Source organism: Cordyceps militaris (assembly GCF_000225605.1).
Source record: "Cordyceps militaris CM01 unplaced genomic scaffold CCM_S00002, whole genome shotgun sequence".
Classification (NCBI taxonomy): Eukaryota; Fungi; Ascomycota; class Sordariomycetes; order Hypocreales; family Cordycipitaceae; genus Cordyceps; species Cordyceps militaris.
In genome coordinates this window covers 1,762,877-1,780,403 of record NW_006271970.1, presented here as the reverse complement: position 1 = coordinate 1,780,403, position 17,527 = coordinate 1,762,877, and the positions used below count along the sequence as shown (strand labels likewise).

Sequence of the window (17,527 nt, the reverse complement as noted above, 5' to 3'; positions counted from 1 at the left end):
CTATAAAGAAGTAAAGAATATAATATATATAGAAAGTATTAATTATATAAGTATAGTAAGTAATATTAATTATCTTATTAAGGGAATTAAAGGTACTACCCTCTTTATCTATATTATCTACTTATTTTTCCTTAAAAGATTAGTTATAGGTATTAATATAATTACTATTATTATTATTATTATCTTTAATAATATCTTATTTAGTATTTATATTTAAATCCTTAATCTTAATAATAAGAGTAATAAAAGTAATAGAATATAATAGCTATAAGTACTAAATAAAGTTATAATTATTAAAGAAGATTTAATATAGTTTAATAACTATAAAATCTCCTTTACTAGAAGGAATAATAGGATAAGTTAATAAAGGCTTAAGTACTAAGGCCTATAAAAAGATATTTAGGCTAGAATAACTAATAGCTTAACTATAAGTTAAGGTAGAGCCTTAAGTACCTTAGTAATAATAGCCTTCTTAGATACTAGAATATAAAATATAGCCTATTCTAAAGGTATATATAAGGAAGGTAAAGGATTTAATAATATTATTTTACTTTTTAATATATATAGCCTTATTTTAAAGCTAAAATACCTTTTTATCCTATTTAAGCTAGTAAGCTACTACCTAAGCTATACTTATTCTAAAGGCTAGGCTTAAGGTTAGTAGTATAGACTAAGAGCTAGGATATTCTTATATAAAATATACCTATAGTATATTAGTAAAGTTATTAGGCTAAAAAAATAAGGTATTAGTAAGATTTATAAAGCTAAGTTAAATAGGGATTAAACTATAATCTAGGTATAAAACTAAGGATATAGGCTTTATTAATTAGTATCTAACTAGCTAAGGTAGTTTATAAGATCTTTAAATTAAAGTAGTATAAGACTAGGTAATAAAGGAAATACCTATACTAGAGAAGTAGCTATAGTATTAATATAACCTAGAGGTAAAGGGAATATAGGTTAATATACTATTTAGCTAGATAGAGTAGTTAGTATAGTTATAGTTTTAATATAAAGGCTTTATAAGGTTTAATAAAGGCTTATTAAGAGATTAAAAGGGATAAATAAGTACTATTACTATTTAATAATAATAACTAAAGAGGTAGCCTAATCTAGGAATACCTTATTATAAGTCTACTTATTATAAAAAGTTAATATAATAATCTAAAGAATATAAGGCTAAGAAAAGATATAAATAGAAAGTTATAGGAGGATAATATAAAGGAACCTATTTTAAAAGTAAATTAAAGGACTTTTATATTATTCTATTAATTATTTACTAGCTAGTAGTTACTAACTAATAACTATAATATCTATATAAATTGACTATACTATGTTTATAAAATAACCTATTACCTAGGTATATATCCTATTTATAATAGTAAAGAATAATATAGAGGCTAAAATATAGTACCTAGAGAAGCACTTCTTAAAAGGGGAGGTAATTATAATACCTTAATATATATAATCTAAATTAAACCTAATTTAGTACCTATAATTATAAAGAACCCTAGTAATTAAGGGACTATATACTATTAGTAAAGTTAGTATTACTAGTATTAAATATATAGTAGCTAAAGATCTATAGTAAGTATAAATTATATAAGATAACTAATTAGCTATAAAGTAAAGGGGTATCTAGAGTTAGCCTAAGGAAGAATTAGTTATAAGATTAGTAAGACCTATATATAAGTTAAGCCTAAATTAAGACCCTAAGTAAACCTATAGGAATAAGACTAACTTATATAAGTTTTAATTAGTATTTAAATAGTATTTAAACTCTAATTAAAAGGATAGGTTATCCTCCTTTTAGTTATTATAAAATAAGGGGGATATTTCCTAGAAGAAAAAAGGGGATAAGCTTTAGTCTTAATAAGCAATATAACCTACCTTTTTCCTTCCCTACTTTTCTACCTAATCCAACCCAACCCTTATAATATCTCTTAGTATAATATAGCCTAGGAAGCTATCTAGATTTAGTAGCTTTACTATATTATTATAAAAACCCTTAAGGAAAAGCCTACCTATACTAAGACTACTATCTAGGCTAATAATTCTAGTACTATTACCTAAGCTTCTAGTATCTAAGAATACCCCTATATAAAGTATATAGATATTTAATACTACTAGTTATATAATAAGAATATACTATACTAGTTAAGCTTTAGTTAAATTCTAAATATTAAGAATACTATTAATATTATAATTAAGCTACTATTAAAGCTAGCCTTTTATAAGTATAGGTACTACCTAGGACTATACTAAGTACCTTCTAAGCTATAATTTTCTAGGGGTCTATTCTAAAAGTATTATACTTTTAAAGCCTTTAGTCTTTAGGGTATTACCTACTAGAGCTATTCTATAAGTATTATAGTTAATTAGCTCTATACCTTTAAGGTATTACCCTCTATAGGCACTATAGTAGGCTCTTTATTAGCACTATTAGTACTAGCCTTTAAGGTATTACTTACTAAAGGCTAGCTAGCTCTTTATTAGTATTAGCCTCTAGGGTATTACCCTTTAAAGGCTAGCTAGCTCTTTATTAATACCTTTATTAGTACTAGCTTTTAAGGTATTACTTATTAAAGGCTAGCTAGCTCTCTATTAACACCTTTATTAGCACTAGCCTTTAGGGTATTACCCTCTAAAGGCTAGTAAGCTCTCTATCTACTACTATCTCCTTACTTCTAGGACTATTATAGGCTAACTAGTATTAAGCCTCTAGGGTATTACCCTTTAAAGGTATTATAGTAAGCCTTCTATAGTTATAAGTTATAAGGCTTTATAGGTCTTATAGCTACTAAAGCTTCCCTATAGCTTACTACTATTTTATTACTTTTAGGACTATTATAGGCTAACTAGTACTAAGCCTTTAGAGTATTACCCTCTAAAGGTATTATAGTAAGCTTCCTATAGCTATAAGTTATAAGGCTTTATAGATTTTATAGCTACTAAGGCTTCCTTATAGCTATAATCTTATAAAAGCCTAAGCCTTTATAAGTCTATTATTATTCTATTACTTTTAAGACTATTATAGTTAATTAGTATACTTAGTACTAGTATAGTACTAGTATAGTATACTTAGTACTAGTATAGTATTAGTATAGCGCTACTATAGCATACTTAGCATTAGTATAGCGTCTAGTACGCCTTAGCTAGTAGTCCTTTATATATTCTATAGCCTTTAGGATAAGGTGCCCTTACTAAATATAGTTTATAATATAACTTTTATTTTCTATAAAATTTATTTATATAGGTTTTTAAGTTAAATTACCTTATAAGTAAAAAGTAGAAAATATAGTAGTTATAAAGCCCCCTATATAGTAATAAGGCCCCCTATATAGTAGTAAGCTACCTTATACCTAATATAACTATAAGCTATCTTATACCTAGTATAACTATAAACTACCTTATACTTAAAAGAAAAAGGTAACTTAGGTATACTAATAGGTACTATTATACCTATTAGTAAGTAGGAGAATTAGGCTACTATTATAGTATATTATAATAGCTATAGTAGTTACTACTTTTCCTTATAGTTATTATTTTATTCCTTATAGTTATTATTTTATTCTTTATAGTTATTATTTTATTCTTTATAGTTATTTCTAGTTATTTTTCTTAGTTAATATAGATTAAGTAAGAGTAATAATAGGTAGCTCTAAAGTTAGAAGAATAATCTCCTATTACCTAGTATATCTAGCACTTACCTATACTATATAACTAGATAGAAGTTATATAATATAATAACTTTACCTCTTACCCTATATATACCCTATTGGTCTTAATATTATTAACTAAGAGGGAACTAAATAGTAGTTTCTTTATAGATTTTAATTTAATAGTAAATAGTTTTACTAAAAGCTAATTAGGCTATATTAAAGGGGGTCCTTCTTTTAAAGAAAAAAAAAGGTAATTATTTTTATAGCTAATATATTTACTAAAAATAGTCTTCTAGATAGTTTTAATAATCTACTATCCTTTACTAGTATATAGAGTAACTTTAGTATTATTAAGATAGTCTTTAAACTTATAAAGGACTTCTTTATTAACTATTTTCTAATTAACTTTAATCTAGTAGGTAAAATCCTTATAAAGGTATTCTTAAAAGTAACTACTAAATTATTTATAGTAAGTATTATATATAAGGGTATAGAAAATAATTACTATAGTAGTTTATTAATTAAGGTTAATAGCTTCTTTAATACTCTAAGTAAAAGAGTATAGTTAGAATAATTTCTAGTTAGTTAGAAGAAGATAGGTAAAATAGGTAAGGCTTTTAAGTACTTTATTAGGAATTATAGCTAATAGGTAGCTTAAGATTTTAAAAGTAGTTATATAAAATTATACTAAAGACTTAATTAAAGGTTTTTTATTAGTTAAGTTACTAGGTATACTAGGTAGTATACTAGGCTTTCTAATAGTTATACTAGATATTATAATTAATAAAATAGATAGTTCTAGAAGGTTATAAGGCTATAAAGGTATAAAGGGAATAGGTATTCTATTAGAAATCTATAATTAAGGTAAAGGTAATTACTAATTAGTATTAAGATTACTATCCTAAGTAGGTAATAGTTATAAGATTATAGGTATAGAGTACTTATAAAGGTATTCTATAAGAATAGTTATATAATAATAATTCTTAATTAACTAACTAAATAAACTATAGAAAGGAAAGGTAATAATTAAATATATAAATAGGTAGTACCTTAGGTACTACTAGGAAATTATAAGAATAAAAGAATAATTAGTAGTTATATATATTAGTAGTTAATAGCTTATAGGTAGTTACTTTACTTACCTATAGAAGGTAATAATACCTTTATAGTAGTCTAGTTTTATTAGCTTAGTTACTTACTATAGTAGCCCCTATAGTACCTTATATTAAGGCTATAGGTACTAAGACTTCTTTATATACTATTATATAGTATAACTACTATATATATACGCTATATAGTGTAACTAGCCGCTATATATAGCTATATATAGTATAAATCTATCCACTATACGCCTCTGCGTATAGTATATCTTACCGAATATCCGCTGCACTTAGCCAACTGCATCCGCTGCAGCGCCCGCTGGCGCAACATGGTTATCCCGGAGACCAAACGGCAAGGCCGCACGGAAGACGGAAGAACAATCCTCCGACCACGAATTGTTTATATATATGTCCAAGTCAGGGCCTAAAATATTTGCCGAACCTAAATAGATAATTGTCGATTTTTTAAGTAGCTAGTAACTATTAGGGTGGCTAGTATAGTGCCTAAACGCTAAAGCCGGCTTTTCTATAGTAATATATATAGCAAGCAAATAAATACTATCTAGCCCTTACTACCTACTACTACTTACTACTACTAAGTTAAATATACTATTACTAAGTTATTATATTATTACTAAGTTAATATATTATTATTATCTTATTAATTAGGAGTTAAGATAGTATATAAAGTAAGAATAAGTAGCTATAAATAGAATACTTTCTTCTTAAAATAAATATATTTAAAACTAATTTAAATAAGTTTTAGCTAAAAAAGAAGCTAAAATATACTTATTAATAATTACTATAAAAGCTTATAAAATCTTTTTTATAATTTTCCTATTTTTTATAATTAAATATAATTATTATAAAATTATAAGTATAAATATAAGTATTTTACTATTCTTAGGATATTAACCTTATAGAATATACTAAAAATTAGTAGGTGTTATAGTATTAGCATTAAGCTATAGTAACCTACTTTTTTATTTGATAATTATATGTGGAGGTTCGGTAGATATCTTAGGCCCCAAGTTAGGTACCTGTTCTGACACCCAACACCAACCTCACTCTTCAAATCAGCAACATTATATTAGTGTTTTCTGCCATTCATGACCAATGCCTTCACTCCCCCCATTCGCGCCGCCTCTGGCTGATGCCACACCGATACGTCTTACTTCTATACGACATCCAGCATACCCTGATACTGAGCTGCCATTGCTACGGCTGGCTGCAATAGACGGCGAAAGCCATGGTCTCGACCATCAATTTGCCCTCACCGTCTGTGGCATTCTGACAGGCAACAGTTGGACGACTGGCTACTTGGCCACAAAAAATGCGGATGGAACCTTTTTGAGGATTGAACGGCAAGCGAATGACATATTGCTAGACAGCACATATTACTATCTGCTGTCTACGCACGACAGCAGTTGTAAGTAGCGACTTCTTGGCGACCGCTTCCCAGCCGTAATATGTGCTACTAAACATGAACCCCTCAGACAAATACCCCGTTACTCTGTCTTTTCAACACTACCGTTTTCCCCATGGTGATCTGCCAAGCTTCTGGGACAATGTTCAGATACCTAATCTTACTGCCCCAATACGCGTCAATGGAAAGGTGGCGGCTTTGGTGAGGGATGGCACATGCCGTGTAACGGCTTGGGCAACCGCGCTTGAGGTTGCACACCTTGTGCCGTACTCTGAGGAGAAATGGTTTCTCTCCAACGGCATGAACAGGTTTGCCACCCGAGTTAGAATTGTTTTGCCTGGTCTAACACAAGCAAGATACTGCACTACATCGTCTAGTTCTAAGCCAACAGAGGACCGGAAAAACCTTATAACCTTGACAAGGGATCAGCATTATCATTTCGATCACCGCCACTACACGATTGTACCATCCCAGGATGAAGATAGCACAAGCCTCGAGCTTCGCGTTCTTGACCCAGGTAGCGATGAGCAGCTCATCCCTAACTACCATACACGAACATTACAACCTATAACCGATATATCTGTTGAGTTTCTTCACGCGCGTCTGGCTTGGTCAATATTTTGCGACTCTATATTCCCATTCTTCAAGGGATCAGCTGAATACGAAGCCTTAGTCTTTATTGCGGACAAAGGCGGATGCGAAACTGTCAAACTTCGATCCTTGGAGGTGCCTGCACGAAGTCGGAGTGTCAGCCCGAGAAAACGGAAAGTCCGCGATGTTGATGCTGACGCTTGGTCCTCGGCTGGCGAAAGTTGGAGCTCGCAAGAAGATTCTTTATCGAGCGACGATAGTTTACATAACGGAACTTAGGATAATTATCGTCGAGGTACATTTAGTAATAGACTATAATAACAAGTGCCTTAACTATAAGTATATAACACTCCTAATAATAAACTATATAGAAGGATTATTTATTAATAATAGCTAGTATATATCTATAAATATTATTATATTTATATAAAAAGAAAAAAAAAGATAGAAAGAATAAGAAGAATAAGAAAGAGAAAAAAAGGAAAAGGATAAGAAAGATAGGAAAGATAAGAAAGATAAGAAAGATAAGAATAATAGAAAGAATAAAAAAAATAAAAAAATAAAAAAAAATAAAAAAATAAAAAAAATAAAAAAAATAAAAAAAATTAAATAACTTTAAATTACTATAAATATATATATTTTTAATATATATAAGTATAAGCTAATTTAAAGTTAGCTTAGATAGTTTATATTATATTACTAAATAAATATGTTTGCTTTTTTTGAATAATTAATAACTCTAAATCCTGTATCTTTCTTTGGTTGCTATGCGCCTTGTGTGTTTTCCCTGGTTCCTGTACCTGTTGAAATCCCATGCAGTAGCTGCCGGGTTCGACGATTTGCAGCCGCCTCCGACACCGGTCGTTCAGCGAAGATAGCGCCCGTGCCCAATGAGTGAGTGCGCCCCGAAACTGGCCATCACGTCAGCTGCACCGCGAGCCGTCGAATTAATCCACAGCGCTGATACAGTGTTATTATTTCTAGAAACACACATGCATGTCGCGAGGCTGCTCGCGCTGAGCCTGGGCAGCGCCGCCGTTGCCCGCGCTTACGCGGTCCCAGAAGTCATCTTCTCGCCCGAGACATCTGGCATCCGCGGCGCCGTCGCCTGCGAAGCGAGCGAATGTAGCGCCATTGGCCGGGACATTCTCGCCGCCGGTGTACGTCTTTTTGAACCTCTATCATCTCTCAATCTGCCGCTAATCCAGCCACTAGGGCAACGCCGTCGATGCCATTGTCGGCACCACGTTTTGCGTCGGCGTCGTCGGCATGTACCACTCGGGTATTGGCGGTGGCGGCTTCGCGCTGGTGCGCGACGCCAAGGGAAACTATGAGGCGGTGGATTTCCGCGAGACGGCGCCCGCGGCCGCGTACGAGGACATGTACGGCGAAGACGAGCGGCTGAGCATCGCGGGTGGCCTGGCCGTCGGCGTGCCGGGCGAGGTGCTCGGCCTCGAGTATATTCATCAGAAATACGGGGTATGTGTCTGTTGTAGAGATGTAGCGATTGAGTTGAAATGGCCGTCCCATGACTGACAGTGTGCGCAGGTCCTCGAGTGGCGGGATATTATGCAGGGCGCCATTCGTGTAGCAAGAAATGGCTTCAGAGGTGCGTCGGCGAGCAAGTCACAAACCCGTGTGTTGCTTGCCCTAACTAAATCCGGTCCCAGTATCCGATGATATGGTGGACAAGATGAATGCCACAATCAAGAATGGCAAGACGTACCTGCTGGATGACCCCATCTTTGCAGCCGAGTTTGCCCCGAAGGGTACGTCAATGCTGGCAGACATATGATTGCAGACTCGCTAATTATATAATAGGGCGTCTGCTGAGGAAGGGAGAGGTTATGACTCGCAAGAACCTTGCCAGGTACGTGTCTTACCACCACGCGCGCAGCACGCACGACATGTCGCTTACTATCGCAGCACTCTTGAGAGAATCGCCAACGAGGGCTCCAAGGCCTTTTACTACGGCGAGATCGGTACGGAATCCACGCCTCCCACACGCTCCTCCTAACTAACACTTTTCCCAGCCGAGAACCTCGCCAGCTTTGTGCAGTCGCGCAACGGCACCCTCACCGTTGCCGACCTCGCGTCCTACACCATCACCGACCGGCCCGTCCAGGCCGTCCGCTACCGCGGGCTCGACGTGCACGGCATGTCGTCGCCCGCCAGCGGCGCCGTCGCCCTGCAGATGCTGCGCGTGCTTGAGCGCTTCCCCGCGTCCGGCTGGCGCGACGATCGCAACGTGACGGTCCACCGACTCGCCGAGGCGCAGCGCTTCGCCTTTGCGTACCGCGCGAACCTCGGCGACCCCGAGTTTGTCGAGGAGCGCGACGTCCTGGCGTACGAGCGCGACTTTCTCTCGGACGCGACGGTGGATCGCATCTACCAGGGCATCCGCGACGACAAGACGAGGCACCCGAGAGAGTACTTTCCGCGCGAGGAGGACGTTGCGGCGCTGCCGGAGAGTCACGGCACCTCGCACATTTCGGCGGCCGACGGCTCTGGCATGGCCGTGTCCCTAACGACGACCATTAACATTTACTTTGGCGCACAAATCATGGAGCCCAAGTCGGGCATCATCCTGTACAGCATCCTTTTCCCACCGTCCTACCAAAAGCAGCAACCGGCTAACGAACTCACAACAGCAACGACGAGATGAATGACTTTTCCATCCCCGGCATCAGCAACGAGTTCGGCTTCGCCCCCTCGCGCGCCAACTACATCCAGCCCCGCAAGCGGCCGCTCTCCTCCATGACGCCGCTCATCGCCACGCACCCCAACGGCACCCTCTACGCCGTCATTGGCGCCGCCGGCGGCTCTCGCATCACCACGGCCACGGCGCAGTGCCTCTGGCACGTCGTCGAGCACGGCATGACGCTGCGCGAGGCCCTCCGCGTCGGCCGCGTGCACGACCAGCTCGTGCCCAACCGCCTCACGCTCGAGACTCTCTTCCCGGACCTGGAGGGCACGGAACAGGCGATGCGCGCGAGGGGCCATGACGTGTTCGTCGTCAAGCCGGGGCAGAGCGCGGTGCAGGCGATTCGGAGGCGCGAGGACGGGTCGTTTGAGGCGGTGGGCGAGCCGCGGCAGGCCAACAGCGCTGGGTATAGCATCTAGTCCCAAGTCGTGTGCGATTGTGCCACATTCTTTGACGGGGCGGGTGAATAAATTTAAATCTATAAACGCATGTCTGAGCAAATATGTGCATTAGATATATATAGTAAGGCGCAAATAGAATGTTCTACCTTTTTACAAAATGCAGCGTAAAAAAGGGGGGGTATCGCGAAATCTATACCACAAAAGCCATGATATATGCCTAATCCATCGTTGTGTAATGCGTGTGAGTAATAGTTTACCGCGCCATGGCAATGAGGCGCTCCATTTGGTCTATCCACTTCCTCGCAAACTCGGCCTCTGTGAAGCGCTTGGCCGACTTGCGCGCGCGCAGCCTGGTCGGTACCTTGTCCGAAATCTCAAAGACGCGGCGGTAGCTCTCGGCGAACTCTTTCGACGTGGTAGCATGAAATCCTACAATAGCAAAAGGAATTAGAGTTATGTCTGGAACCAAGTTTTTAGATTAGTAACGTACCACTGGGCAAGCCGTCCATAGGGACGACAATGTCCAGCTTGGGCCCGCCGCTATCGTGGACGACGGAGATAAGGCCGGCGGCCTGGTACTCGACGACGCCGATGCCAAAGTGCTCGTTCCACATGCCATTGACGCCAATAGAGGCTTTGCGCAGCCACTCGAGGATCTCGGGCCACGAGGCGTCGACGTGGAACTCAACGCGGTCCTTGATGCCGAGCTCGTTGCACATGAGGCGCAGCTCGTACACGCGCTTGGCATCGGCGTCGTCGCGGACGCTACCCACGAGCACGAGCTTCGACGTCTCTGCGGACTTGCCGCCGAGCTTGAGAAACTCATAGTACGACTGCACAATCAGGCGGTGGTCCTTTTCCGGGCGAAACTGGGCGATATACAGGATGATGTCTTGGCGCACCGTCGCCTCGCTCATCGCCGACACGTCGACGGCGGCCTCGAGCTCCTCGACCGCGACGGGTGGGAACACGGCCGTCGTCGGGTTCTTGGCGTCCTTGGCTCTGCGGTACGGGCCCCAAAGGGACTGCACGTGCGCCTGGGTCCAGGTCGAGTTGGTCATGACGACGTCGACCGAGGCGCCGCCGAACCAGCAGTAGACGCGCGCAAACAGTTGCCAGTAGATCTTCTTGGCGAAGCCGCGCAGACCGTGGCCCTGGCCGCCATTGACGCCGCGCGCGCCGAGCGGCGAGGACGGGTCGAGCGCGTCGAGCATGTCGGTGGAGATGGTCGGGTAGTGCACGTACGCAGCCGTAGGCACGCGCGGGAACAGCAGCTTGCTCAGGCCGAGGACAAACGCAAAGCCCATGGTGTCGATAAGCACGTCGGGGACGAGCAGGGAAAAGGCGTCGAGGCCAAGGAGGAGCGAGCCGAGGGACTGCCCGGCGAGGGTAAAGTGCGGCCAGCGCGCGGCGAGGACCCAGTGCCGCTTGCTGAGGTAGAGGAACTGCACCGTGGGCGCGTGCAACTCAATGTTGAATCGCCTCTGAGATAATGTTAGCGGGGGGGTTAAAGGGGTAGAGAGCTTCGCTGAGTGTCGCACCTTGACACGGGCAATAATGTCGGCCTTGGTGACTTCGTGGTCGCCGGTGTACACGACGCACTTGGCTTTGGGCCAACGGAGCTGAGTCGCGCGGATGGCGGCCCAGAGGACTCGCTCGCCGCCACCGCCAGCATTGCTATCCCATGTTAGTCGCGTTGCCCTTCCTCAACACAGACGCAAAGAACCTCGGCCTACCAAAACGGGTGGAAGAAGCCAATGATGCCGTCCCAGTCTCTCGTCTTGTCCTTGAGCTTCTCCGCCACGGCATCTGCGGCGCCGCCGCCCGCCACCTTTTCCCACTCGTCGCCAGAGCTGCTACTTTTGCTACCCGCGTGCTTGTGCCTATACTTCTCATTCTCCTCGTCCATGGCCGCCACGAGCACCGCCCGCCGCCCCTCGGTCTTCTTGCGGAACAAGAAGCCAGCGGCGCGGCCGAGCAGGCGCCAGACGACAGGCGTGCCGAGGAACAGGATAAAGGGCACCATGCTAAGAAGGACGCTCGTCACGACAATGGTCCACCCCGAGGCGGGCGCGCGGCCGCGGGAAGGCATGTTATTGCTCGTGCTGATTGTACAGTTTGTCGCATATGGTGAAGGAGGCGCGGGGGCGGGCTTGCGATGGGGGTCGGATGGTCTGGAATATTAAATTCGTAAATCCGTACGTGCGAGCACCAAGATCGTTTACGTCCGCGGCGGAGGAGAGGAGAGAGAAAAGAGAATGGGAAATGGCTAGGGAGAGCCAAGGTCTAGCTGGAGACAAACGAAATAGTGGCGTGCATGACACAGCTGTCCATAGCTAACTAGAAACTTGGACACGGTTCACATCAACGTTATGAGCCCCACAAGCGCAGTTAATAATGGCCAGCAGGCATGAATAGGTACATAGGTACGTGGTTTTACAGCTTTTGTACAAATTAATTGTTTACATCTCATCAGCTAGAGAAGAAGATAAAAACGCAGAATTCTTCTCCAGGCCATCCGCGAATGTAGCCAGCAACCGTTGGAAAGCTGCGTGCGGACTGCCACCCAAAGCTGCACGATGCATCGACTGCATCGCTGATTCGACAGTACCTTGGACGCCTGAGGCGCGCTTGTGGCTGAGGCGCGTGCTGTACTGTGGCGCCATTTGAATTCTAAACGCCTTACCAAAAACCAACCAACCCGCTTTTCAACATCATCCGTCTTCTCATCATCGCCTGCCTTCCGACCAGCCGAGTCACACCACCCTCGCCCCCGTGAGCGCCGCCAATTCCCCCCTCTCACACCAAGGCCCCCGGGGAATGGCTCGTCATGTTCCACCTGCGACGCCCTGTTAGCGGCCTCCTCGTCGCCGCGCGCCGCCTCGGTCCCCGGCCGGGGCCTGCACCGCCGGCGGCCCGCCGGACCTTTGTCAACGAGGCCCTGACACCGCTCGTCGACGCCACGGCGCACGTCTTCACGGCGCTCCACCACGGCGCCGGCGTCCCCTGGTTCCTGACCATCCCTCTCGTCGCGCTCGGCATCAACGCCGCCGTGCGCCTGCCCATGCAGCTGTACATGCAGTCGCTCGACCGCCGCCGCAACGCCATCAAGCCGCTGCTCATCGCCTGGTCCAACCGTCATGCGAGCCGGCCGTTTGCCGGGCCACCGGGGCGCAGGAACGCGCACATTGCGCGCGAGACGGACAGGTCGCGCAAGCGCCTCTTCAGGGCGTGGGGCGTGCCCCTGTGGAAGCAGTTCATCCCCTTGTCGTCGATGCTCCCATTTGTCGTCGTCTCCGAGGCTCTGAGGCGGTTGTCTGGCGTGTCCATGTTTGACACGGCCGCGGCGGACGGCGCCGGCGAGGTGGTGGCGCGCATGTCGTCGACGGTCGTGGATCCGTCCCTGCACACTGGTGGCTGTCTGTGGTTCACGGATCTCATGGCCTCTGATGCCGTGCTAGGCCTGCCGATCATCTGCTCTGGACTCCTGGCGGCCAACATCCTCAGCCGTATGAGTCTACAGCAGTGGAGGGCTGCACTCATCGAACGACCAGCTTACGAGACAAGGTCCCAAGGGCTCCTGCGCGGGTTGGTTCGACTGGGCATTTTCCTACCACTTATTCCCCTTTGCGTTACGCACTTGCCCGCCTCGGTTTTTCTATATTGGGCCGCAAATTTTGCATTGCAGCTTGTCAATGTGAATCTGGTCCGGAAGATTCTTCCGGAACGAGAGAAGCTACTAAACTGGAAGCCTATCCAACCCAAGATCATCTCATATGTCAAAAGACCGCATCTCGATACACCTCCAAAGAAACAAGTGTACAATAAAAATGTATAATTAGATAGACGTTGACTGGCTATCAGTCGTAAATAATACCCGGACTCCCAAACTCCAGCGCACGCAAATAGCAGAATGCATGCATTACGACCCAACGGTATCTCATACAAACGTTCTTGACAATGCTAAAATCAGCCCAGGAAAATAGCCAGCAGGACAATAGTCATGATGACACCCAGAATCAGCAGCAGGCAGAATCCCTTGTTTCGGGCTGCCTTTTGGTATCGTGCCGCCTGTCGGTTCTCAATGTCGGCCTGTCTAGTGTCGTCGCGGACGTTTTCGACATTGTCCACAATCGTGTTGAGCGACTCGCCCTGCTCGCTGACAATGTGCGCCACCTGTCGGAACAGCACGTTTAAGTCGCCCACGCCCTGCTCAATGTTGCGAATCTCCTCTTCCCGCTCAACAATCAGTGCCTCCTGAAAGTCCACATCGTCCTGGTCGGCGACCTGGACAAACTCTTGGCGCTGCAACTGCTCCAGGGGCGCGCTGTCCTCGCCGCCCGCCTCGCCGCCGTCCTGCACGGCCCGGGCCGCTGAGACGGAGGCGCGTTCCCTGTCGAGGGCTTTGCGCTGCAGGCCCTGGAACTCTTGCAGGGCCGCCTGGAAGTCGCTCGAGATCTTGGTCTGCTCGTATTTTTGCTGCTTCTGTGGCAATCGTCAGTCCTGCTGCTTGAGTGCAGGCTCTGGCGCCGCTCAACGTACCGAGAGGTCCTCCCAGGACTGAAACTTCTTCACGCCCTCGCCAATGTCCCGGCAGATTTCGCGCGTCTTCTCCATCGTGTTGTGTACGCGCTCCCGCAGACGCGGCGTATCTTTTTTCGTGCCGAGGACGGTGAGGTCGTTGGAGAGCTTGCGGTTGTTGGTGAGCAGCGTCTGAAGCTTGCCTTTGAGCTCCGACTGCAGGTCCCGGAACGCAGGGTCATCGCTGTAGCCGCCGGACCGGCCGGCCTCCATGCTAGAAATACGATCGTTCGACATGTTTGTAAGGAAAGCCAGAGTCTATATGTCGAGGTATCACGCGCGCAGAAAATCAGCAAAATCCGAGCTGTGTAGATGTAGGTTTCAAAGTGGTGCCTAGATGACGCTGGCATGGTCACTGCGTAACACAGACGGTCGGGGTCCAATCACAGTGATCACAGCGGGTCTCCCTCCACCAACCGCCGCTACGCCGGCTCAAAAGCCTGCTATCACCACGTGATACATACATAGGTCGATAGGTAGCGTGTAATCCTTTTTAGCTTAGCGCCTTGCTTGCAACCATCGACTTCTTAGCGTGTTGTTGACTTTTGACTGTCAAGAAGTCTTGCTTCCCGGACTCTGCCATCATTGCACATCTTCCAGCCGACCGGGTGATGCGACGTGGCAATGGCAGCCACTGTTATCCGACGATCTTTCTATAAAGACACCTTGCAACCGGCTCTTCACAGGCGATTCTCGTCGACAGCGACTCTGCTACTTGGAGTGGCCTACCTTGAAGCTCTTGCTCTAGCTTCCTGGAGCTCTCGTCAGTGCATCGTCGCATACCATGCCACCAACACTCATCTAACAATTTTCTAGTGCTTTGGTCCTGGTTTCCTCTGGGTCCCACAGGTATTCGAACCGCGATCATTTTCTCCTGCGGCCTGGCCCTTCTCATCCTCCGCATCGCGCACTACCACGTTGGCGTCAAGACTGAGACAGGCGCGCAGAGCCTAAAGACATCACTTCTCAGCCACTCAACCTACGAAACGCTCTTCTGGTACAGCCTTTCCAGCACAATATTTTGCCCGGTGTATCTGTGGTCCCTCGACGACAGTGCTGGCCTACGATGGATCACATATTTTAGCGGCGATCGCGCGCGACTCAATGAGCGACCCATATTCCTCGCCTGCTATCTCGCCAGCTGCGCCTTATTGCAAACGGTTATACACTATCGAAACGACATCGATCGGCTCACCATTATCAAGCCTGCCGCCAAGAAGGAGGAGCCAGCGACAAAGACTGGTGGATTTCTCACTGGATCGTCTCAGAAGATTGCGCAGCAGTTTCCTACTGTCTTTGCAGGCTGCATCAGGCAAGCGACATACTCACTTGTTCTAGCCATGGTCTTATACTATGCACTACTCCGGTCTTTCGCCTGGTCTTGGGCGTTGATGCTGTTCCGCCCCTTCTACAACCTGCCTCGCACCAACATTGTGCCCAGCAGCTGGCCTACCGATCTGTTCTTGATGATTCGCTGCATCTGGGCTGGCGCTCTTATCCATGGCGTCTGGGCGGCAGGCAACACTGGTTTCTCCATTTTCATGGCCAAGCCTCCTCTGAAGGCTGGAAGGCCCTTCACCAGCGAGTCCAAGGATCCCAACGGCAGCCTTCTCAATGGGCTCAAGAGCAAGAAGCCGTCTGTACAGGTATGTGCCGGTGTCCCTATAGATACAAGCATCATTAACAGTCAAAGTGTTTCGCCATGTGGGAGCTTGCAATCATTGCGCAGGATTTCGACGCACAACGAAAGGCCATTTTTGCCGACATTGATCGCAAAGACGGTCCCATGTGGTCTCAGGTGTACACCATTTGCATGGCTGTTCTGAAGGGCATGGAAGAGCGGGTTGATGCTTACGGCAAACCCTTACTTCCAGCCGTGCCTGTCAAGGCACCGGAAGAACCAAGGCAGCGGGTCTCTGCGCCTCTCAAGCAGGATCAGATTTTTACAAAAGGCAGCGTACCTCGCGGTGGCGTCGACAAGGCATGGGACCAAATTGCACGCTCACCTGGTACATCGCCAATTGCCGAGCTTAGCCCATTGGCCAAAAAGACTTGGAAGCAGACCCGCGATCGCATGCTCACCAAGGAACAGCAGGAGGCTGTCTCCAAGGAGAGCATACGATCATACGTTGATCACGCTGCCTCGTACTTGCTGAAGTTGGAGTGGATTGGTAGCGTCTTTCGCCAGGATTTTGCAACCGAGTTCGCTGCTACTGTCCTGGGCCAGCCATACGCAGAGCCCACGGTGTACATTCATGCCACTCAGGCATTGTGCCAGCTTGCTATTCGCAGTTTGGCAGAGGACCAATATGGCAAGGTCCACCGTGATGTCCCGAGCATCATTCGCGTTCTTACCGCCATCATCAAGAAAGTGGAGGGACTCAAGGCTCGGTTCCCCATTCACTGGACAGACTCGTCACGGCGCCGAGAGAGCCCTGAGGTGGACCAGGTCATTGACGCCATGCGCCTCGGCTTGGAGCAGGTTGTCGCCAAGTTTGAGCCCTATAGCAGTGATCTCAGATTGAACTTGACGGATCTTCGCCTTGCCAAGGAGGCCATGACAAAGCCGCAGGCTGCCGCAGAGCCGCAACCGGTCAAGGTGACCAAGAAGACTACAGAGAAGAGCGCAAAACGGACGGACTTGTCAAGGCCGAAGCCGATTACGCAGAGAAAAGCAGAGCCGGCCGTGAGACAACGACTGGATCAGCGCAGACCAGAAATGGAGCAAGCTCGGTGAGGCGCCTGCACAATACAAAGATGAAAATAAAATAAAAAGGTCACCATTTGGATGCACGGACGATACCAGGGATAATGGTTTGGTGTATAGATGTATAAATAGGAACTGGTGTAATTGACACACGCTCATGTTACCACTTGAAGTGACACGTAGAGGCCACCACGTTTCAACAAGTTTGAAGCTCCTTTTTATGTAGAGGTGCTGTCACTCATTTTCGCATGCACACATTATAGTCATCAACTAATTTAGCTTGTCACTTGGTCAAGCTGTGGCTGGCTTCAAGCGCTTCAAGCGTGCAACGCCAGAGACACGGGCCAAGCCGAGG

At 45.3% G+C, this 17,527-nt stretch overlaps 6 protein-coding genes across 6 annotated transcripts; 4 read left to right on the top strand and 2 right to left on the bottom strand.

Moving 5' to 3' along the window:
* Nucleotides 1-5,878: 5,878 nt before the first annotated feature.
* On the top strand, nt 5,879-7,058 carry CCM_02474 (uncharacterized protein; the record flags this gene model as incomplete). The annotated part of the gene is made up of 2 exons (XM_006667626.1): nt 5,879-6,191; nt 6,259-7,058. 2 exons carry the CDS (start codon nt 5,879-5,881, stop codon nt 7,056-7,058), a joined length of 1,113 nt encoding a protein of 370 aa, XP_006667689.1.
* A 611-nt stretch (nt 7,059-7,669) lies between these two features.
* CCM_02473 (Gamma-glutamyltranspeptidase) lies at nt 7,670-9,902 on the top strand (the record flags this gene model as incomplete). The annotated part of the gene is made up of 8 exons (XM_006667625.1): nt 7,670-7,939; nt 7,995-8,258; nt 8,328-8,388; nt 8,450-8,548; nt 8,601-8,649; nt 8,706-8,761; nt 8,813-9,368; nt 9,431-9,902. The coding sequence occupies 8 exons, from the start codon at nt 7,670-7,672 to the stop codon at nt 9,900-9,902; spliced, it is 1,827 nt and encodes a 608-aa protein (XP_006667688.1).
* A 235-nt stretch (nt 9,903-10,137) lies between these two features.
* On the bottom strand, nt 10,138-11,976 carry CCM_02472 (alpha-1,2-mannosyltransferase alg11; the record flags this gene model as incomplete). Its single annotated transcript, XM_006667624.1, has 4 exons — nt 10,138-10,313; nt 10,375-11,368; nt 11,426-11,561; nt 11,621-11,976. 4 exons carry the CDS (start codon nt 11,974-11,976, stop codon nt 10,138-10,140), a joined length of 1,662 nt encoding a protein of 553 aa, XP_006667687.1.
* Nucleotides 11,977-12,714: 738 nt separating this feature from the next.
* On the top strand, nt 12,715-13,722 carry CCM_02471 (mitochondrial export translocase Oxa2; the record flags this gene model as incomplete). Its single annotated transcript, XM_006667623.1, has 1 exon — nt 12,715-13,722. One exon carries the CDS (start codon nt 12,715-12,717, stop codon nt 13,720-13,722), a length of 1,008 nt encoding a protein of 335 aa, XP_006667686.1.
* A 131-nt stretch (nt 13,723-13,853) lies between these two features.
* Nucleotides 13,854-14,702, bottom strand: CCM_02470 (t-SNARE; the record flags this gene model as incomplete). Its single annotated transcript, XM_006667622.1, has 2 exons — nt 13,854-14,369; nt 14,427-14,702. The coding sequence occupies 2 exons, from the start codon at nt 14,700-14,702 to the stop codon at nt 13,854-13,856; spliced, it is 792 nt and encodes a 263-aa protein (XP_006667685.1).
* A 387-nt stretch (nt 14,703-15,089) lies between these two features.
* On the top strand, nt 15,090-17,202 carry CCM_02469 (nuclear envelope protein; the record flags this gene model as incomplete). The annotated part of the gene is made up of 3 exons (XM_006667621.1): nt 15,090-15,228; nt 15,282-16,111; nt 16,153-17,202. The coding sequence occupies 3 exons, from the start codon at nt 15,090-15,092 to the stop codon at nt 17,200-17,202; spliced, it is 2,019 nt and encodes a 672-aa protein (XP_006667684.1).
* Between the last annotated feature and the right edge of the window lie 325 nt (nt 17,203-17,527).